General features: G+C 42.7%; 1 protein-coding gene across 2 annotated transcripts; it reads right to left on the bottom strand.

Annotated features, from left to right (window-relative positions):
• Positions 1–560: 560 nt before the first annotated feature.
• LOC107376790 (GRB2-associated-binding protein 1) lies at positions 561–21,028 on the bottom strand. Of its 2 annotated transcripts, none has more exons than XM_070548130.1 (13): positions 20,593–21,028; positions 15,033–15,161; positions 14,779–14,944; positions 13,281–13,458; positions 12,055–12,671; positions 10,458–10,534; positions 10,259–10,368; positions 6,299–6,597; positions 6,070–6,138; positions 4,538–4,634; positions 4,173–4,302; positions 3,720–3,854; positions 561–1,318 (listed from the first exon to the last, which is right to left on the bottom strand). In XM_070548130.1, exons 1-13 carry the CDS (start codon positions 20,665–20,667, stop codon positions 1,133–1,135), a joined length of 2,268 nt encoding a protein of 755 aa, XP_070404231.1. In that variant the 5' UTR covers positions 20,668–21,028; the 3' UTR covers positions 561–1,132. The 2 variants fall into 2 exon arrangements, with proteins under 2 accessions (XP_070404231.1, XP_070404232.1); XM_070548131.1 differs by lacking the exon at positions 20,593–21,028 and adding an exon at positions 19,141–20,561.
• Positions 21,029–22,747: the final 1,719 nt, after the last annotated feature.

Here is a 22,747-nt window from a genome sequence, read left to right as displayed (position 1 = left end):
ATAAACTTTTGCACCATATTCTAGTTTCACTTGTACATGTCTACTGCCCTCTGCTGGATGACCTAGGTGGCAAGGGCGAATACTACGGTAGACTCTCACAGGTGTCTTAACGCCATCAGGCGAGAGGCAGCATGCGGGCTTCAGTCCATCACTGGGACCCGTGGGGACAATTCAGAGACTCCAGTTAATCTACTAGATTACCAGAGAATACCCACTCAGAAAGTCGCCACAGATGGGGCTAGAACCCGCTTGCTGCCAGGCAACCAGTCAACCAACTATGCTCATTACGATGCTGCTGTTTTATATTTATCATAACATAAAGCAGATTATTACAGATGATAATCTGGGACAAGCACTTGTTTTAAGTTTATATAGAAACCTCAGATAGAACATTGTAACTAACTGGAATAATGAACAAACTCCCTGAGATAACTGTGTTAAGGATAGGCACTAGATGAATGAACTAAAGTCAAATAAACTCAACTTAATTTATTTAACTTATTACCATTCACTGTTTCAGGCTTTAAAATGGTCAAGATGGAAAAAAAAACTGACACCAATAAAAGAAAAACACTGATCTATAATGTTTATTTGGTTTGTTAATGATCACACATTTGAAAAGTTGCAAATTATTTTTATATTTTCTGACAAATTCAAACAGTTTACTCCAAGATATTTACATGAAACAACAGACATGTTTTTATGTCTATTTTCTTTTGAGAACTAGAATGACATTTACTTCTAACACACACCACGTGTGTGCAGAGTTACAGTGTACGTACACTAGACCTGCGAGTTGTTGTGAAGCACAGTTGATTATGTAATATTTCCTGGATTTTTTACTGGTCCTGAACACTAACAGTGTTTTTTTTTTTTACTGGGAATTTAATTGTTTCTGACCAATTAAAAGAAGCAAAAAAAAAATAAATAAATAAAAAAACTTGAGAAGCTTAAAATTGATCAAATAACGAATTTAATTATTTATTGGCTAACTGAATCTAGTAATGTTGATCCATCATGATGTTAATGTCTCCTTTTCGCCAACACACTGGGGGAAGTTCGATATTTTTTCAGTTGGATATTTTAGGGGAAAAAGGAGCAGAGTCTTTACACATGGCCTGTTTTTGCAGGTCTAGCTTTTCTCCTTTTCCGTAAGCATCCTCCCATCATGCCACGCTTCGCGGGTGTTCTTCAGAGCTTTGGTCCTTTTGGGGTCCACCACCACATAGTCGACACGTGTACACTCGCCTCGTGCACGCTCCTCCCCTGCTCCGCCCTGCTCACTGATGCTGGTTACACCTTCTGCTGTGCTTCGTTTCTTGTTGCACACACACACACACACACACACACACACACACACACACACACACACACACACACACACACACACACACACACACACACACACGCACACACACACACACACACACACACACACACACACACACACACACACACACACAGAATGATAATTAGTGTTTTTAATTACGCTGACATTTTGTATTTCAAATGCTAAAATCTTGAGATGATAAAATGCACCCTAGTGGTCAGACTCCCATTGGGCAGTGTTGGGAAAGTTAGTTTTAAAAATGAACTAGTTCAAAGTTCAGTTCATACATTTTAAAACAAGGTGGTTCATTTCTTAACCCTCCCACTGTCCTAATGGGTGTGACGCCACGAGGAAAGTTGACCATTGAGCAGGGTTCATGGTTTATCCCTTGGGTCCACATGGCAGGGGTGAGGAGTGAGCACCACCTCACCCCTGCCATGTGGACCTCAAGGGATAATCTCTCTCTCTCTCTCTCTCTCTCTCTCTCTCTCTCTCCCCCTCTCTCTCTCCCCCTCTCTCTCTCCCCCTCTCTCTCTCCCCCTCTCTCTCTCTCTCTCTCTCTCTCTCTCTCTCTCTCTCTCTCTCTCTCTCTCTCTCTCTCTCTCTCTCTCTCTCTCTCTCTCTCTCTCTCTCTCTCTCTCTCTCTCTCTCTCTCTCTCTCTCTCTCTCTCTCTCTCTCTCTCTCTCTCTCTCTCTCTCTCTCTCTCTCTCTCTCTCTCTCTCTCTCTCTCTCTCTCTCTCTCTCTCTCTCTCTCTCTCTCTCTCTCTCTCTCTCTCCATATATATATGTATATACATAAATGTATATATACTGTAAATCCTCTAATATTAGCTTGTATTTAATTAACTGCCGGGTATCATATTTTGGCCGGTGTCGGAGTCGGCGGACGTGAATAATGGCCGGTTTTTTATTGTGGCCGGGTGGAATGTGGTAACAAGCAAGTACGGGGGTGGGGGGGGGGGTGGGGGGGTGGGGGGGGGGGGCGGTTGTGTCATCTGTATCACTTTTGATTTGCCAGTGATAGACCGCGAAGGTAACTTTAACCGTGCGGAGACGAAGAGGAGGCGAAAATTTGATATCAAGTTCAAAGAGAACGTGCTGATTATGCTGCAGAACACTGGGGAGCAGTAGCAGGGGTTGTATGAACTAGTCACTAGTCGACTTCACCGCTCTATAGTGACTTTTTGCCTGTCATCGACTAGTCGCTGTCACGTGATAATGACCGGCAAGATGCAGTCCTCGGAAAAGACAGCAGCCTGCTGTCAGCAGGTGACAAGCTCCTCAGCGTCGGTACTGACACCCGCCGTAAAACGGACATTTAACCAAATTGTGATGTTTACCCTCTTGCAATTTAACCTTCCCCTCACCCACATCCTAACCTTAACCAGCTTGCTCATGCAAAGCTCTGATCGTTGACGCGCTCCAGACATCTGTGTCCTGAGCACGACCACAGTAACATTATCAAATCAGGTGTCGCCACCTCAAAAACTAATTTAACACGCGATCGTTCATGTTGGCTCATTTCCTTTTATGTTTTCTGTCTTTTATTCTTTTATTTGTGCCTGATGCGTTTCGCTGCTGTGGATCGGGGCGCATCACCTGTTTTGTCCTCGGTGACGCACCTCACTGATGTGGCCGGCGAGCACTCCGCTGTTTTTGCGGTCGGTAGATCTTTTAGAACTGCAGTTCAAAGGTAACTCATAAGGTGAATATATATGAACCCGGGTAGCAGTTTCTCTTTAGGATTGAGAGGAGATGCAGGAAGATAATAAACAGGCAGGACAGAAAAATAGTCAAATAAAAACAAGTTAGTTTTTGTACCTGGTGGTTGCAACAAACAGACACCATTGAAGGTAATCAGAAGTGAGGAACAGAAAATGAAATAATTATTTTAATGTTTAGAGCAGCAGGAACTCCGAGAGGCTGCAGGCGCATCAGTGAGTTTGCGGCTGCTGCGCGGGGGGAGGGGGGAGAGGGCTGAAGCAGAAACTACTGTTGTTAAAAGAAATGTGTTTAACTTTGAAAATGTGGGCGCAATTTAAATTTTCAAAAACTCCAGCGAACCATTAGTTCATTTTGCTCAAATAGAAATAGAGGCCTGCCTCTAATTCTGGTCCTCCTTCCAATAAAGGCCTGGAGCTTGATGAACTTGAGTCGAATACAGGCCTGGGCCTGTATTAGAGGATTTACGGGATATATATATAATCAGGTAAAATACGAACGAGTTCAGTTAACAAAAAAAAAACTAACAAATTCACAAACGGTCGTTCAATGAATGCATTCGGGCACAACACTTCCACTGGGTTTGTAACACTGTGCAGTAGAAACTTCTAACTCAGATAAAACTTTGAGTTCAAATATCTACTTTTATTTTGTGGTGCCTGATACCTGTCTCATTGGTGTTGATCGTCCCGTGTGGAGGTCCAGGTCCAGGTATTCCACTTGTTTTTCAGCTTTGGCTCGTTGTACCAGTGGGCTGCCAACCCCACCTTCAGACACTCGGTGGAGCATAAGCCTGAGAGACTGCACACACACACACACATTCAAAATGTGGACAAGGGGGTGTGTCCTGATCTGACAATAACTGTTTTTATATCATAATTTGTTTCTACATTCTGTCTTCCAGCTGTTATTTTTCTATACCCACCAAAGGACTGCAGACAGAAAATAGTAATGTTTGCTAAAATATGATAAAATATACTCTCTAGGAAAAGATCAGTAATGAAGGAAATCAAGGCTGACAGGAAGGAAGTAAGGACCAAAAAAGGAGAGTTTGAAAGTGAAGCTGCAAGGAAAAGTTCAGCAACTGTTTGTAGAGGTTGGAGGTGGAGGAGTGTTTACCGGCTCCTCGGCGCTAAAGCTGAGGTTGGATGTCGTCATGGTGACATAGTTTTCATCAGGGTCATCAGAATCAGAAGAGAGAGAGGAGCTTTGGGCCGAGCTTGGTCTGACTGACCAATGACTGGACGGACTGCAAAACAAATAGAGTCCAGATCATAACGCACGACATTATTCCTTTATTTTAAAGGATTGGGTCCTGTTGCCTCCCACCTGCCCTTACAGGCTGCAACACCTGGATATGGCCGCATGGTGGTGGCAGAGCACAACACAGTTCTGATGATCATGTAGGGTGACTGAAGCTTTTCCTTGTATTTATGTATTTACTTTTGGCGACATCGTTACTTAAATGTTCCTTTTAAACTCACCCTCGCGTGAAGGTTTGAGTGATAGGTGAGCGTACAGGGGGCGGGACTTCCTGCCAGTCCTGGGACATTGGCGTGATTTCCAGAGGAGCTGGTTTCACTGGAAAACAGAAACAAATGATTTGTTTTTGTTTTTTAAGCTTTGAAACGAAACATCCAAACACTCTCTGGGCGACAACATTCAGGGAGAAACCAAACTTTCTCATGTCGCCAAAGCTCCATTTCTCTAAGGCAGCTCACCTGAAAGAACATGAATTAAAATATTATTTCACTGCAGACAATTAGACTCAAAAGAGTGCTGACAAGGGCTGCATTCCATTTAGAAGCTGTTCTGCTCGTTAGCCGAATCAGCCCGCCTAGCTGTAGAAGTGGAATGCAGCCCTCACTGAAAGACTGTACGTTTTAAATGGGCCCAGAGATGCTTCCTCGCTTATCCGTGTAATTATTTTGGTTTAGGGTGACGTCAGTTTGAAGCAGTGTTAATGTTTCATTTCTCTAAGCTGCTGCATGTTTTCTGCTGTGTTGCTGTCAGCGCCTCATGTTGAGCAAAGTGGGAGCAGGTAAATAATTAAAGCCTAACACGGCTTAAAAGAGCAAGAGCAGCACTAAATAACTGAGATGTGAAGCAGGGAGGCTGGAGACAGGGACGTAATTTTCACTTTAGAAGTGGGGGGGCGGGGTGGGGTGGGGGGTGGGGGGGGGTGTATCTTTACAGTATGCTCTTATGGGAAACAGGCTTCAACACAAACAGTTGTTTTCTGCTTGGTCCTAGAGCTCAACCAGTGTCAATTTAATATAGTGTAATATTGTTTTTGGATGGTAAAAAGTGCAGGGGTCAAAACTTGACTTTGGAAAAAGTGGGGGGGACATGGACCCCCCCCCCCCCACACACACACACACACACACACAAATTACTTCCATGGCTGGAGAAAACGTTGGGATGATTCTTAAAGTCTTTTCATGGGGCAACATCCTTGGCAGCACCCCTACAGGCAGAAGGTATGGGAGGGGAGAAACCTTGAACTGATTCAGGAACAGAAACTGGCTTTAGACCTGAACTGGTTTCAGAACTGATCTTTTTGTAGAAGTGGTTTTTGTACAAAAAAGGAGAAAAACATGTTTTGCAGAAACTCAAAAACATCCAAAAATGCGGATTCGTGCAGAAAGTTAAAGTTAAGAGGAAAACAACTGAGGATCGTTCTTTATAACTTCCTCTACCTCTGAGGTGTTCATCATTGTTCAGTCTTTCATCAGGTTTTTAGACCTGTGTTAGTTTTATTTGCTCTGTGCCAACACTGATTTCATTTTAATCCCATTCCAACAAAAAAAAACCCTTTTATTCTGAAATTCTGTTGGTTTGTGAAGTTCACATGTAAAAATGACTGAAAATACAAACTAATCCTATTGTGGACAATCGTTAAGTTGGATTTATAAGATGGGTTTTGCTGGAGAGTTCTGTAAATATCCCAAACTGTGATTTTAATTATGTAACACCTGTATGACACGCTGATGCTTTTGGAGCCCCTAACTCGTACCTTTGACTTTTTGCGTCAGCTCTCCGGGAGTCTGGCTGTGGCTTTTGTTCGTCTGATTGACACAAACTCCTGCAGACGATGAGAGAAAGTCAAAAGAGATTTTATTGTGCTTATAAAGTATCAGTAGCATGCATTAAGTTGTACTGGTTAGGGTTAACACTAACTAGAAGCTTCTAGGTAGTGTTTCACCACCATGTGTGAACGGAGACATAAAGACGCCTCCACTGACCTTTCCACTGGGGTTTCAGGTTGCGGAGGATCGGAGGCGGGACGACTTCGCCCTCACCTCCACTGCTGTTCACAGCATTCCTTCGGAGAGGCGGGGTCGAGGGAATGACCGGTGTCCACGAGGAATTACGGAAACCCATGTGGGCAGGTGGGGGAACCTGCCTCCCCAGAATTTCCAAGTCGCTTGTGGTAGAAATGGGATTAGCCGGAAGGGAGGAGGAGGAGCTCAAGGGGGTCATGGGGACGTAGTTGCCATCTTGAATCTGGGCAGAATGGTCTGGAGGAGGAACAGGAAGAACCCTGGAATAAGATTATAAATAAACATCCAAATTATTATTCTTATTTTTGCAAAACTGATGAATAATAAGGATCTGATAAGATGTGTCTATGCATAGGCGGAGATCCCAGGGGGACGGGGTGGACGCGTCCCCCCCTCACACAAAGTTGTCCCGCCCACAAAAGTTATTGTAAACACATAAATGCTATCAGTAAACCTGTATTGTCTTCTAAAACCACAACATAAAAGTTGGTCTGCAAATACAAAACAATGTGTTTTTAATTGTTGAGAAATTATAGTCCCCCCACACACACACACACACATACCCCACCCCCCCAATTCCTCAAGTTGGTACGGTCGGTCCACACGCACTGTTTCCAACGGGCGGGGCTGCCGGCTCTGCCCCGCTCACAACTTCACAGCAGCCCGCGCGCTCACAGGAGGCGGGAATCAAAAAGCCAGCGGTTTCCAGCAGTAAGTCATTTATCACACGCTTGTTCTACAAACTTAAATATGTATGTCAGATGTGGTCATAAATGTCAAACATAGACACCGATTATCTTTAGATTTTGATCACCGGTCGGAGATCCCTTTATGACAGACCACCACCGCCACAGTAAAAAAAAATAAGTTGTCACTTCATGTTCTCTGGTCATTCCAGGATTATTCTGCTATTATTATTCCATTCACTAAGGTGATCAAAAGTTCCTTTTTCCGGACACGTACGCTTTCACGGTCTTCCCCTGGAATCTGCGGAGCATTTATAGATCGATGAAAATGTCCGCGTTTCATCCTATTTAGCAGATGAATATGGTAGAATCAAAACTAACTGGTCCGATGTATGGAAAATCACAGCGTTTAACCGCTCTTATCCCGTCTTCCCCAGGCTCTGCAGTTGTTTACAATATGTCAAAGTGCAGGTGCACCGTGCAGCTTAGGGATGAACTGGTTGCAGCAAATGTGTGTTGGAGGCACGTTGCTCAAAGCTCTCAGTGTAAAACATAGAGCCAAAGATCGCGTTGGCCACACAGACCCAAAAACACTATGAAAACTGAGAAAAGTGAGAGATCTGTTAATCTGAAAGATAAACTATAGAGTATGTATGTTTAGTGTATTTGTAAAGTAGATGTTTTTAATTTTTATTATTAAAATGAAACAAATATTTCAAGAATATATTTTTTAGATTTTGTGCATCTTTTCATTCAGTAGGACTTAGATAAAGTTATTAAATATTACAGAGTTATTCTCTAATAGCCTACAAACATTTCTATGATTTATTAAAGAGATTTCAGTCATTTTGATACTTGACTTGTGAAAGCTGATTAGAAGGTTGTTTTTTTTTCTAGACATATTTAGAAGGAAAATTTCAAATGTATTAAAATCAATATGGAACTATTTGGATTTTAGTAGCTTTCATGTTATGTGATTTAATAAAATTTTAATTTGACATTTATGTTCTCTCTCTTTGTTGTGAAAAAGTTAGATATGTTTTAGTACTTAAAATTAATGCTTTGCATCCGTCCACACGTGTAGCTGTTGGTCAGCTAATAGCCATGCCATTTCAGGACAGGTTGCTTCAACTATCAACGATCTACTTTTAAATCTTTATTCTGAATTGCTTATTCCGTTTTAGGCCACAGTCTTGTTATTGAAATGAAAACAAAAAGAAAGGATGCTTATGGAGATGTACATCCCATCTGTGTGTGTGTTGCTGTCCAACTGTCAGCAGACCAGGTCAGTTGAAATGGCAGAGAAATGAAAAACGGCAGACATCAGGTCGATTTTTAATGCTCCAGAACGTCAAGTAAGTAGAAACTTGCATTTTGATAAAGACATCTATAAGAAAGAAATGAAATGCCTATGAAATTGTTTCTAAATGGTTTCATTAGGCAAAGTCCAGTCACTTGAGCACAGGCAGCCAGAGCCTGTCAGGCACAGAGTCGCAGGTCAGTCTCTTATAAGGACATACAGTGTTGTATGTAGAGAGCATTTTTTCATGTCCCCCCCAAAAATTACTCTCTGAAGTTTTACTGTTTATTGTCCCCCCCCCAAAATTGAAATGGGATTTCCGCCCTTGTGTCTATGGGTAATAAATGTTTCCTTTGGTTGGCTTCCCTCTCTCAGAGTTACCAGAGACGGGTTTATTTATCCCGATGAGGATTACCTGCAACCTTTCCACGTTAATAAATCATTTTCTTGAGCTAGGATGTGCTAAGATGACCCTTTACAGGGTTAATGAAAAGTCACTCAGACCCCCAACACTCTCTGTGGCCAGAATATTGCACTTGCAACTTCAGAGTGCCGGCCGCCACTTGTTGGACTTAATAAAAATGGATCGGACATGCCTGACACTGCAGTCTGATTGTTTTCTACATGAACACAGCTGATTTGTTTAATTTAGCGATGCATCACTCCTGTAGACACTAATGGATGCTGGGAGACATTTCAGCAGTTAGATTAAGGTGTTAAGAAGACGAACGCACCGCAAGGAGGTAGTTTTTGCTTTTGGTTCTACTAAACGCACACTAGGGGGAGCTAAAAGCAAGTCAAAACTACAAAGCACGCAACCTGAACCCACCTGTGGCCTTAAAGCAGCCAGGTGGAGTATCGGGATCAGTATCTCCATCACCTTAACCCTGCCATGTCCTGTCAAGTACATGTCTACTGCCCTCTGGTGGTACGGTCTACAGGTGACCATTTTCAGAGGTGTGACCAAGTCACTGCTTTGCGAGTCACAAGTAAGTCATGAGTCTTTCCAGTCAAGTCTTGAGTCAAGTCCAAGTCAAAGACAACCAAGTTGAGTCCAAAGTCATTGATGTGGAAGTCCAAGGCAAGTCCAAGACCTTAACTTTGAATTTTCTAGTCATAATCAAGTCATCTGTGCTACTTCATTTAATGATGATAATAAATAAATTCCAGAAATAAAGCATCTTAAAGCTTCATTTATTTGCTCAAACAAGCAGAAAGTGCAACTGAAACAGATTATAAACAAAGTGCTGCTGCATTTAGCAGAACAAGATCAAACCCAGAACCAAGAATGATTTAGGATTTTTGTCCATGTTGCACCACTTTTGTGCTAAAATATCAAATATGCTCAAGTCATCATCAAGCCAACCGATGCAAGTCGTTCAAGTCCGAGTCAAGTCTTAAGTCTTTATAGATTTATCAAGGCAAGTCAGACGTCATTAAAATAATGAATGAAGTCTGACTCAAGTCCAAGTCATGTGACTCGAGTCCACACCTGTGGCCATTTTATTTCTATAGTTCTGTTTAACTGTCATTTAATTACATAATGTAATATTATATAGACTCATGGACGTGATTTTAGGGGGGGGGGGGCATGTCCCCCCACTTTTTCCAAAGTCAAGTTTTGACCCCTGCACTTTTTACCATCCAAAAACAATACTATGCTATTTGAAACTGACTGGTTGAGCTCTAGGACCAAGCGGAAAACAACCGTTTGTGTTGAAGCCTGTTTCCCGTTAGCACATACAATAACGACCCCCCCCCCCCCCGTGCCCCCCCCCACACACTTCTAAAGTGAAAACTACGTCCATGTATAGACTGATGCATTGAATGCAGGTTTTTCTGCAAAGTCTTCACAACGACTTTCACTAACTTTTAAATGTCGCCTAAAACAAACAGGGATGAACAAAATAGCCCCCCCCCCCCCCCCCCCCCCACCTTGATGCTGGCGGAGGCTCGGTGGCAGCGGCGCTCATCGGAACGTAGCTTTCTTCTACGTCATCGTCTTCAGAGCAAACGCTGCCCAGGGGTACCATGCCTTTATTAAACTGGGAAACAAAACAGCATTTCAAAGAGGAAGTGACCCGAAGGTCCACATGGTGCGTTTAAGTTTCAGCAAGTATTTGGTTTAACTTACAAAGTAGCTGTTGAAACTTTCGCTGAACTCAAACATGCTGGCTCTGTCTGACCGAGACAGAGGAATGTGCCAGGAGCCTGAAACACAAAAGCACCAGTGTTTTATTTTCGTTTAACTTCCAACGGCGCAGAAACATGATAGACTCTGATAATGCACAACGTAAAAACAACAACACTCTAATATTTATATATATATATATTTTTTAACTTTCAGGCAAACATGTTGTGTGTGTTTTCCACAGTGCAAACAGAGCTTGACCAGATCTGAATCTAGATGGTGCTAACAGCCTGGCACCAGACACATCTGTGTATTAAACCAAGTCCATGCTTGTCTGGATGAGGAGAATTCGGCTGTAAACGTCCCTATTAATGTTCTTTTTCTCCAACAGGGAATAAAGCGGTTTCAGCATCGCAGTAGAAGAATGTTCCTGCTGAAACACACCTTTGTCCTGCTGGTGGACAAAGTTCTCATCCTAATGATCCTAACGCTGATCAAGCTAATAAAACAAGTGCTAATTGTTTCAGATGCTGAAATGTGAGTGGAGCAAAGCTTCTTAACATCAGTGTTCTAATTTCCTGCTGGGTCACAAGGTTTGATTAAGTATGTGTCAATAACGCAGCTAGTTTTTTCCTGCCCTTTGGCAGAAATGTGTGTGTGTGTGTGTGTGTGTGTGTGTGTGTGTGTGTGTGTGTGTGTGTGTGTGTGTGTGTGTGTGTGTGTGTGAGACACTTTGAATCTCTCTATGCTATTAGACAGAAAATCTAGAAAATTCTTTGACTTTTAGAATAAACTCAAATAAAGATGGCCGCCACAGCTAGGTGCAATTAGCAAAAGGGGAACAAACCCCCCACAAAAGCATTGCTTTAATTTGACTGATAATAAGCAAAATTGAATTTGCTGTGGCTTCACAACTTAATCTTGATGCTAACAGATTGCATCAAATTTTGCAAAATTGCATGAAATTAAAATCACCAAATAGTTCCCGAGCGCAGCCGTGTCTGCAGCTCACCGCTCCCTACGGGGATGGGTCAAATGCAGAGGACAACTTTCACCCGTGTGTGTGATGTCTAATGGAACTTTAATTAAACATAAAATTTTCAAGATGGTTGCCATTGATGAATGACGAACTGAAAGAAGCTAACTGCTAGCCTGTTTCTGGTAAATGGCCTCCGCTACCGTCGCCCGTAGGAGCTTCAGTAACTCAGCCAGACTGTGGCTAACCCGAACCCCAAAGTTTCTCAGTAGAGCTTTCTAATTCTCTAATTATTGTTGCCTAATTATATTTTTCATTAGTTATATTTTGAGTTTCAGTGACTTCTGTGAATTTAGCCTTCTCTTTAATGGAAGGATATGAATAAATGTGAGAATTACTGTGTAAACGTGGCTCACATCCTAAAGTAGAGAGGATTTGTTTTCACAGAACCAGCTAACAATAAATGCATTATATCATATGAGTGAATAAGTGTAATGTAGTGCATTTGTCTGTTGGTCAAAATGTGAAAGTTGAAATGTTTCATTAAAAAAGAGGATCACTCATCTGGGCTAAGCCCCGGATCTTTTTCAATCCTAAATCCGCCCCTGGTTATGCTGCTGTTACCTTTGGTTTGGTGTCCTCTGTTTGTGCGTCCCTCTCTCCTCTCTGGCTCCGAGTTGGCTCTGGGTAACGTAGCAGGTCCCGAGCTTTCTCCATGAGTGGCACTGGGAGGGGGCTTGGGTGGCCGAGGAGGGGGCGCTGGGATGGAAGCGTGGAGCTCTGCTGGTGTGAGGGAGTCTACACTGGGCGTTGATGATGGCCGGCGAGGAGGAAGCTGCTGAGGTGTGGAGGCTGACGCTGGACGGGGGACCTGATAACCGCTATTTGCGAACGAGAGGTCCCCGCCCACATGTGTGTCCTCTCTGAGCGAGGCGGCCACAGGACGCAGGTGGAAATCTAGAGAGTGTTTTCTGGGATGAGGAGAGGGGTGACAGTGAGGCCTGCCGGCCCGTTTGTGGAAGTCAGAGGTCATGCTGGCGTCCAGCGATTGGCTGAGGGGGCTCGTCATTGCAGATAGAGTCCAGGGGGCTGTCCTGACGCTGGAGGATGGAGGGGGGAGGCTGTTGGGAGGGAGGGACGGAGAGGAGGAGGAGGAAGAGGAGGTGGAGGTGGCTGAAGGATGAGGGAAGATGTTGTCGTTGTAATCAGTTTCCAGGGAAGTGAAAGAACCCAAAGGAGGCCTGAAGAAAAATACGAGTTATCCTAACCTAGCTTAGATTAAAAAGGCTGCATTTGGGTTTAATCTAGCTCAGTAAAAGAAAACAATGATGTTTTTTTTCCTTTAAAGTTGTAATACAAAAAATAGCCAAGAATCTGTGGATCCTTTCCACAGATGCACCAGGAACACGTGGGTGTGACTGAGGCGGAGGACCTCCATCCTTCAGTCCGACGTGTCTGAACCTGAAACTCTCAGCTGCTCTGTTCTGGTTTTTCCTGGAGATCCTCGGCTTGTTCTAACACCCGTGGTTCTAGGAACTAAATGAGCTAATCTTTCATGGCACATCTGACTCATTACGGATGCGAAAGAGGCCTGAGCTAATCCCTCTGATTGTCATCAGTGTGTTGTTAGTCTCACTGGATCCAAACAGTTGGGAAGCGCATGAAACTGAAGCAAGCTGCAGCACGTTTGGCTCGTTTTGGAGGCGTAGGAAACGAATTTCACTCTTTGATGTAACGTCATTAGCCCTCATCTTGCTAATACCGGGTCATTAAGTTGTAAGATCAGGGAGGTTTGAAACTGTTAAATCCAGCTTTAAGTAATAATTTAGTTCTGTGTTTGTGTTTTTTACCCCATGTGACTCTGGCAGTTTGACAACCACAGGTAGTCTTCCTCCGTGCTGCTGTCGTGCTCCAGGTGACGCACGCCCACCGGGTCATACGGAGGCGGGACAGACCCAGTTACCATAGAGATAGAGGGGGTACCACTGGTTGTGGTCACGCATGTGGAGGCGGAGCTCAAACGTCTTTCTGAAAATGTAGAAAATGGAACTGGTAACATAATCATGAACAGTCACGCGTGTTAAAACGTACTCGTCCATCACACAACAGTACTAAACTGGTTAAACCTGGACTAGATAACTAAATAAACACTAAACCAGCTGCTGGTTTAGGAACAGGACCGGCGAGTTAGCGGCTATTCCTGTCATCGACTTCAAAGCACATCTCGTTGTTGTTATGTAAACATTTACACAGCTGTACATGTTGTATTGTGGTCCTTATTTTGCACAGCAATAATATTTTGGCAGCAGAAGGAAATCCTGCTGTATTTTGACCTTTTGCTGCACCAGGAGTGCAACATTAATGGTGACATTTAGTCTGGAACAAAACCAGCTAACAAAGAAAAGTTGGTCAAATATCGTTCGCATTTCTATAATTGGAATTTAAGCTAGTTTACAAAAGGGACCCTGCTGATGCGTTGTGTCTCAGGTAAGGTGTCAGAGAGGAGGGGGAGTGTGTGTGTGTGTGTGTGTGTGTGTGTGTGTGTGTCTGTGGGTCAAAAAGAGCTAAAAAACAAAAATAATCCTTTAACGTCATTAGAAAAGTCTAAAAGGCCAAATTAGAAGTTTAGTTAAAAACGACTGATAACTTTAAATTCTGTCCATCACATCAGTTCCGTCTGGTGTATTAAAACGGTTAAAATCAGATTATTTTCTTTAATAATCTAATCTAGATTAAGCAGACAGAATCTTTTCCTAGATGGTGCGGTGCGGCAGAACCCCAGCCCAAGTGGAGCATGGGCCGGAGGAGGTCAGGTCCATGTGTGCAGCAGCCCTAACACTGACCAGCTAAAGCACGAGGGAGGATGTGACACGGACACGAGGCGCTTACACGTCAGACATCAGGGACAGGTGTGAGGAATCAGTTAGCCAGTTAGATGGTATCTGATCTATAAACACGGGCACCCTGACTGTCAGCCTGCTGCTGTAGTAAATACTTACACTGGACCATGCAGCCGAAACATAAAATCCACTCATCTCTGCAGAAAACTATCGCCTTCATGCATCTGCAAGCAGACATCTGGTAAAAAGTTCACTTAAGCTGTAGAAAGACCCGGTTTAGATGGATGATTACAGATTTCTACATTTTGCTGTAAGACGTCCTTCATGACTGACTCAGTGACAGTCCCAGCGACCTCTCTGTCCCTCTCTTTCTCTGCTGCTTTCGTGGTTTCTCCTCCTACCAGTTTTCACGCTGACTCAGCATCAGCCCACACAGACCAACCGTCCATCTCCAAACACCAAACAAGTCAAATCTACAGGCATGTCTTCCAGCCTGAGTGTGCCGTACCGTCATCCGTTGGGTTGAATCCACAGAGGAGGCAGATGGACGTCACCCAGCGGTTCATGTCCTCCTCGGACTCGGCCACCAGGTACCAGGTCCTCTCCTCCGTCCTCAGGTCAAACACGAAGCTGCTCTCCAGCTCTTTCTTTGTGAAAGACAAACCGGCGTCCACCTGGAATTGAGACAAGGAACATCCAGACTCGTGAAACACGTCAACGCGACCTCTGACCTTTTCTCCAATCACGTTTTACAACACGTACCTGTTCACACAGATTCAGATTGATGGTCCCAATTGGCCGACGGGAATTCTGGTTCTTGTAGTACTGCAGAACGTCGGGTTCTCCACTGAGTCGACCGCTCCTCAGAACAAACCAGCGCCTTTTCCACGCCTGGACAGACGGTTGGAGAAAAACATCAGCTATCCAAGAGCGTTCTAGACTTCTCCTGTGGACATTCCTGCAGCTGGGAACTAAAGTAGGTTACTGACCATGGACGTAATTTTGGGGGGGACAGGGGGGGGACATGTGCCCCCCACTTTTTCCAAAGTCAAGTTTTGACCCCTGCACTTTTTACCATCCAAAAACAATATTACGCTATTCTAATTTGACACTGGTTGAGCTCTAGGACCAAGCGGAAAACAACCATTTGTGTTGAAGCCTGTTTCCCATTAGAGTATACTGTAAAGATCCCCCCCCCCCCCCCCCCCACACACACACACTTTTAAAGTGAAAATTACGTCCATGTTACTGACTGTAGAGTCTGATTATGTAATGGTCTTTTCTCTCCCTCCATCAGCTTCTGCATGTTCTAGCTCCAATATCTGACACTCCGGTTAGCACAAACATTAAATCACCCAAAACGGAGATGAAGGTGATTTTTAAATGTTGGACAATGTTTTCTGGATGTTTCCTTCATGCAAGGAGCGTTACGGGTGGAGGACATCTCCCACACCCGCAGGATGGCACCTCGTGTTTCAGACATGACTCACTGCCCGTGTGTGTGTGTGTGTGTGTGTGTCAGAGGTTGTAGAGCGCTAGTGTGTAGGTAGTGCTAAATGCGCCTGATGATTTTTAAAGGTGTGAATCAGAGCATGAAGAAAGGTTTTTATTTAAAAGCGTTGTGTGGAACGACAGACGTTAAACTGAACAGCAGGATTTAGCTTGGTGCTTCTGTGGAGGTTGAAGATGTTTTAGTGTGTTCCTCTGATCAAAGGTGACCTTCTTTAAAGCACTTGGTTCTCTCCCAACACAGACAGGAAGAGGAAGTAGCTGGACAGGAAATGCTGGTAAGAAGTGGCAGTGGAAGTGTGTGTTTATTCTCTTCCCCCAACAATCTGTTTGATAATCGCTTGTCCCGAGGCTCCAGCCTGATGGACGCAGGCGGGAGTCCGTAGGAAAATATTGTTTCTGTTTTTTTCTAAACGGAGAAACTTTTGTGCAACGTTTCTTTTGGCCATGCCTCGTTTCAGACCGGGTTTATTCAGTCGGGTTACACGGTAAAGCCTCTGCTATGTTCTCTGGTTGTTGGAATAAACACAACTGTTTTTGGTGTTTGTGTGATGTTGTGTATTTTTTAAGGCGCAGGGCTTATTTATTACTTGTTACCCTCATTTTAAAGTAATTCATTACATTACAATATTACTGATTTTAAAATGTAAGGCATTACACTACTTTTGCATTACTTTAAGTTACTTTCACCAAAACAACTTCAATATAAATCTGGTCATGTGACGCTCAGTGAGCTCATGACATATATGTGGAAAGTGATGTGGTGTCTGAGCTAGGATTGCTGTTAAAAACAGTCAGATATAATAACAGTGCTTTAAAATGATTGTTTGTTAAATAAAAGCAACAATGATCTGTACTCTCAGCACGCTGCCATCTTAGATTAGCTGAGCAGGGAGTGAGGTGGTGGGGGCTCCAAGCCTATATTTGCCTTGGTCCCCAAATGCCTTGATACGGCCCTGGATGTGGGACTGACTTCTGGGGTGATCTGATTCTATCACATGTATAAATATTAAATGCTTATATATTATTGCTTTTCACTGGTAAAAATGTGTGTTGGGGATAAATCTACCTACTTTTTTCTTTTCAAGCACTTTGTTTTGTTTTCTTGATTTTATGTGAATAATTTCCTGCCCTTTCTCTCTCTAACCTTCCTGCATGCTGCATGTTTTCTCCGTCTTCTAGAAAAACTGTAAACTAGATTTCCTAGTTTCTAACTAATCAGCCAAAGGGATCTACCGAACACAAAAATAAATAAATAAATAAATAAATAAAAAAAGCTTTGCGCTGCACTCCAGCAGCAAGGAGTTGAAATCACCGGTGCACAGATTATGAACTCAGCTGAAAAGTACATGAAGTACCAGAGAATATGGGCTGATATAAACCATCGCAAACGAATTACTTTGTTTTGGTGGAGCGATTTTGTGAATATAATAGCGGCCGCGCGCAGGACGCAGCTGGAGTGTTTGAGCCATTACCACTGCGTCCTCTCTGCTCATAGAATGCCCGCAAAGCTGAGTCCATAAATGACGTCATATATGTGGATACTGGATCTTTTTTCAGGCTTCCCGCAATTAGAATTTTTAGGAAACCCGCATCTAGATTCTGGGTTTAAAAATGCATTGTAATTACCGCGTTACTGACAATTGTACCGAGTAAATATTACCATTTTCTTTCCCTGTAATGCCTTACATTACCACATTACAGCAAAAAGCAATGCATTACAGTAGTTAATTACTTATGTACCGCGTTACTCCCAACACTGATTGGGAGCACATAAGAAATGCTTGCGTGGCCGTGCAGCTACGGTTCTGATGTATTTTTAGAGGTGCAGCTTGACGACAACGATTCATATTTAGAGCATGAATTAACCCTTTGATGCATGAATTATGAAATCTTCAACCAAGATTTTTGAAACAATTGTTTTTCATACATATTTGGGTGTGAATGAAACAAATTTCAACCAATATTTTTTATAACGTTGAATAATTTACAAATAATTTCTTACATGTCCACCTCAGTTGTACCGAAATATGTTGGCTTGACTTACTGAAGTCCAAATGGAGGAGCTCAAATTCATTAAAGTCTTCAACAGCTGTGCTTAATGGCAAAATTAAATAAATAACAATTTTGAGTACCTGTCCACTTTAGTGACCGTTATGCATCAAAGGGTTAATATTCCCCAACTGGGGGCCTTTGAGCCCAAATGGTTAATTTTCTTTAACTCGTAATTTTTTTTTATTCAGTTATCACTTACTTTTGATTCTCTAATGAGTTGTATATGAATTATTTATTTCTTTTTTCTATTTTGTTTTTATTTTGTGTGTTATGTTTTAATTGTATATTAATTAGTTACTATGCTCATTTAATCTGTTTTTTTCTTGTTTTTTTCTTTCTTTCTTCTCCTTAGCCATCGTGTTCAGTATAACATCTTGCCACTGGACTACAGTTGAAAATTAGCCTGCTGGCTAACACTGGCACATTTACAGTAACGTATATTAATGTGCACGGTCCTTAAATAAATAAATGAAATGAAATAATCAGGGCTGCATGGTGGCGCAGTGGTTAGCACTGTTGCCTCGCAGCACGAAGGTTGCAGGTTCGAAACTCGGCTGTGGCCTTTCTGTGTGGAGTTGGGTGTTCTCCCCATGCATGCGTGGGTTTCCTCCGGGTACTCCGGTTTCCCCCACAGATCACAACATGCCCTATAGGTTATACATTGTAAGTCGCTTTGGATAAAAGCGTCGGCCAAATAAATAAACATAAACATAAGGCGTTACCCCCCCACCCCACAACCCCCCACCCTCCCTGAGATGTTAGGAATAACAAGGGTGATGTTTTAAGTAGATCCTGATTCTAATCAACAGGATCAAATATTAGCGTTCTCCGTGCTTTCTCCGCCTGTTTCCATGAACATGTCTGACTTTAATATTCATGCATAAAAAATAGTAATTTGGTTAAAAAATAAAAACACTGTTGAGACTGGAGAGGTTTGATGACAGATGAGTTTTGATCCGAGCAACATCAGCAAACCACATAAAACTTTATTTCTAACCACTAAACTGAACCAGAGAATAAAAAAAGTTTAAAAAGCGCTTTTTAAAAATTATTCTGTGAAGAAGTGTTCTATTTTTGATTTAATCATGTGAAGGCGACATATTAGTAATAATAGAGATAAGTTATTTTCCTGCAGCGATCTCCTCTGGTTTCCTGATGTTTGCTCCTTTGACCTTTGACCTCAGCCGGAAGCAGCTACAATAGAGTTAAAATATCTCTTCCCTTTTCCTGCCTCCAAACTAAAATTACCCCCAAAAGAAACATCTCCTTATTTAGATGAACCCTCTACATGTCGATTCTCTCTCACCAACTTTAGAGCCGAGTCCATGAAACCTCAGACGTGACGTCGCCATCAGACTCTCAGAGGGTGGCTGTGGCTCACTCATTTATCGATCCCGAAAGTCATGGAGAACTTTTAATGGTTCCATCACAGGATGAAGAATAAAACTCAACAATGTGAAATCAGACTTGTTTACATTTGAAAACAAGTTTCAGGTCAGCTTCCCTCCCGTCAGACTGTCATAAACGCATCTGTGACGCGTACACCCGCTGACGTCAGCGACGTCACGTTTACGCTCTCTCCGCGTTTCCAGATGCCCTAAAAGCTTCCAGGCAGGCCCAGCTGAGAGCGATTAGTTTATTACGCAACACACACTCTCTCACACCCGAACGCACTTTCTCCTACACACACACACACACACACACTGCTTTCGACAGAGCAGGGAGGTTAAGAGGAGGTAGGCTGCAGCAGGAACTTCATCCACATTCTTTACAGGAACACGTGGAGGCTGCTGCAGCCTTTAGGGCCGCTCGAGTCTGGTTTTATGGTGTTGACAATGGAAACATAGCTGTGTGTGTGTGTGTGTGTGCTAGATTGTACATGCGAGGACTAAATCTTTTTTATGATGTCTTCCTCTTTGGTTTCCCCTGCTGACCGCCTGTCCTGTCCAGTGGTTCCCTCCTAAAAACCTTTTCCTGCAAACATCTCTGAAACCAGCTGATTCGTTAGAAGCATGCTGGGATGTCCCATATCTGAGCTCGTTTTCTCTGAACTGAAGGTTTCAAACAGCAACGCTACTAAAAATAGATCCCTCTTGCTCTGATTTAGTCCTCCTTTACTTTCCGTACAAACAGAGAAAGGAAGGCATGTGACCAAAGGAGAGGAAGAGAGAGTACAACAAATGAAAGAGAAAGAGTGATGGAAGAGTAGACCGCAGACATTGTTCTGCTTCTCCCTGCAAACGGGAGGAAATATGGAGGAGAGATGAGATTAGGTCAAGTCACGGGGAAGGCATGTCAGAAATGTGGTGTGTGTGTGTGTGTGTGTGTGTGTGTGTGTGTGTCCGATCCAGCTCTCTGGCATCAGGTGTTGGAGATTTGAATTTAAAGATGCAGAATGAACTTTGTGTCGTTTCCACTAACCGTTGAGTTAACTGTTAAAGATTTACAGTAGGAAATGGAAACCTGGTGCTGTGGATCCAGATTTAACAGTTTGGTTTATTATCAGCAGACAAAAGTTAGATGAGAACGTTTCTGGGTCTCAGCTCAGCGGCTGCTCTCTGCTGGACGTGTTTATTGTTTTACAGTCATGGCTTTAGGAAATGACTCACGTCCACGGTGACAGCACACCGATGATGATTAAAGTTAAGAAAAAATACTCAGATGAGCATCCATCAACACCAGTCCAGTGCCGGTGGAGTGTGTTTAATCTAGTTAGAAATAAAGAAATAGATGAGTTTTTGAAACTGAGAGGACTCACGTATCTCCGTAGCTTCTTCTCTGGTGGGGATTTCCTCAGCCATCCTTCACACACCACATCTGCCGCTCCGCTCATCCTGATGTTTCTGGTTAGTCAGTCACCCTGTCAACAGCCGGTCGGGAGTCAGATCAGGTGAAGATCCCGTCTGAATCCACAGACTCAACCAGCAGAACCTCGCACCAGACTCCAGCCGGCAGGAGTTTGAATCAGAAGAACCCAAAACAACTCAGGACCTCAGATCAGCTCTGTCCTCACACACGTTTCCCTGGCTGAGAAGAATCCTGTTTGGGAGGAGCTCATCCACACACACACCAGAGCTGCTCCGCGTCTGCTGACTAACGCAGTCACACCTCCTCCTGAGAGACTTATTTCCCAACAGAATCACTCCTCCCTCCATAACCAAACACAATCCCTCAGCTCAGACATTCCTTCTCTCCTCTCCTCCCTCTCTTTGGCTCCTCCCCTTCCTGCTCACTCCCCCTATTCTGTTAGACAGGAAAAAAATCCCCCCCCCCCCCATGTGTGAGGAATGGTTTTCAAACAAAACTTTCAGTAACCGTCGCCAGTTTTCAGGTCTTCTGATGCAAAAAACTAAATCCCGAGTTATGAGAACGGACATTTTTCAATGTTTTTACTAAATTTTTCTGAGAACTGTCGAAACCCCCTTGATGATCGATTGTATGTTAAAATAAGTTTTCAATACAACAAATATCAGGCATCATTTTGTAATATTATACCAATATTTACCACAGCCACCACTCTGTGATAATTACTATTAAATGATTACATTTCATAAATAAACTATAATGTTTTTTTCTTCCACATCATTCATCAGCGTTCCCCTGAGCTTTACACTCACACACACTGAACCGTTTTTATTACCAAACTCATAACGTTCATGCACAAGCGCCTCTGCTGTTCTGCCCTTAAAACAGACGCAGGTTTAGTCGTGAATCTCTGGAGCTGCGCACTTACCATACCGACTGGTTTGTGGACTGCTGCTCCACATGGGAAGACAAAACAATAGAACTAATGACAAGGAGGCGAACGGGGGGTGACTCTGGGGGAATGCCCACCCTCTGGAGAACACCCTGCATTGCTCCAGTGCCCAAAAATAACCGGGCACGTGAGCCAAATGACTTCCAAGTAGAGGCGCTCGCATCACACCTAAGGGTGACCAGATCCCAACTTGGCACACGTGGGACAGAGACAACTCAAATATGGGACAACGTTAAGCTCCACTTTAATGAGAAAAAACAAACACACAAAACGTATATTCTGCCTTTTAGCCCTAACATCACTGTTACATATACATACAATGATTATTCTTATTATTAAATATTTCTTGTATATATTTCATTTGAATTCAACATGAAGAAGCATACAGCAAAAGCTTTACTATTTCACTGTTCCCCTCAAGTTACCACATTACTCAGTAGTGGCTCTGATCATTTTAATAACATAGATCGGCCCACAATAATAAAAAAATGCAGGTTTAAGCAGCTTTTCAGAGTTTTCATTGAATGTTTTCCACAACAGAATGACAGTAAAAGTACCCGTAATATTTTTTAGATCTTTTTATGTTTGTTTTAATTAATTTTCCACTAACATCAGCATCTCATTAAAAAAAATATCCATACTTTTTTGCCATTTTTTTCTTAATTCAGAAACAAAACGTTTTTTTAAACATGACAACAAATCTCTTCTAGATTTTAGGTGAGATAATAAACATCAAATTCTAATCTGTAAAAAGTCAGATCTAATCTGCAGGGAGTGCAGAATTATTAGGCAAGTTGTATTTTTGAGGAATAATTTTATTATTGAACAACAACCATGTTCTCAATGAACCCAAAAATCTCATTAATATCAAAGCTGAATGTTTTTGGAAGTAGTTTTTAGTTTGTTTTTAGTTTTAGCTATTTTAGGGGGATATCTGTACAGGTGACTATTACTGTGCATAATTATTAGGCAACTTAACAAAAAACAAATATATACCCAATTCAATTATTTATTTTTACCAGTGAAACCAATATAACATCTCCACATTCCCAAATATACATTTCTGACATTCAAAAACAATACAAAAACAAATCAGCGACCAATATAGCCACCTTTCTTTGCAAGGACACTCAAAAGCCTGCCATCCATGGATTCT

Source organism: Nothobranchius furzeri, chromosome 2, assembly GCF_043380555.1.
Source record: "Nothobranchius furzeri strain GRZ-AD chromosome 2, NfurGRZ-RIMD1, whole genome shotgun sequence".
Taxonomy (NCBI): Eukaryota; Metazoa; Chordata; class Actinopteri; order Cyprinodontiformes; family Nothobranchiidae; genus Nothobranchius; species Nothobranchius furzeri.
The sequence above is the reverse complement of the archived record's forward strand: the minus strand, read 5'-3'. Positions and strand labels throughout refer to the sequence as shown.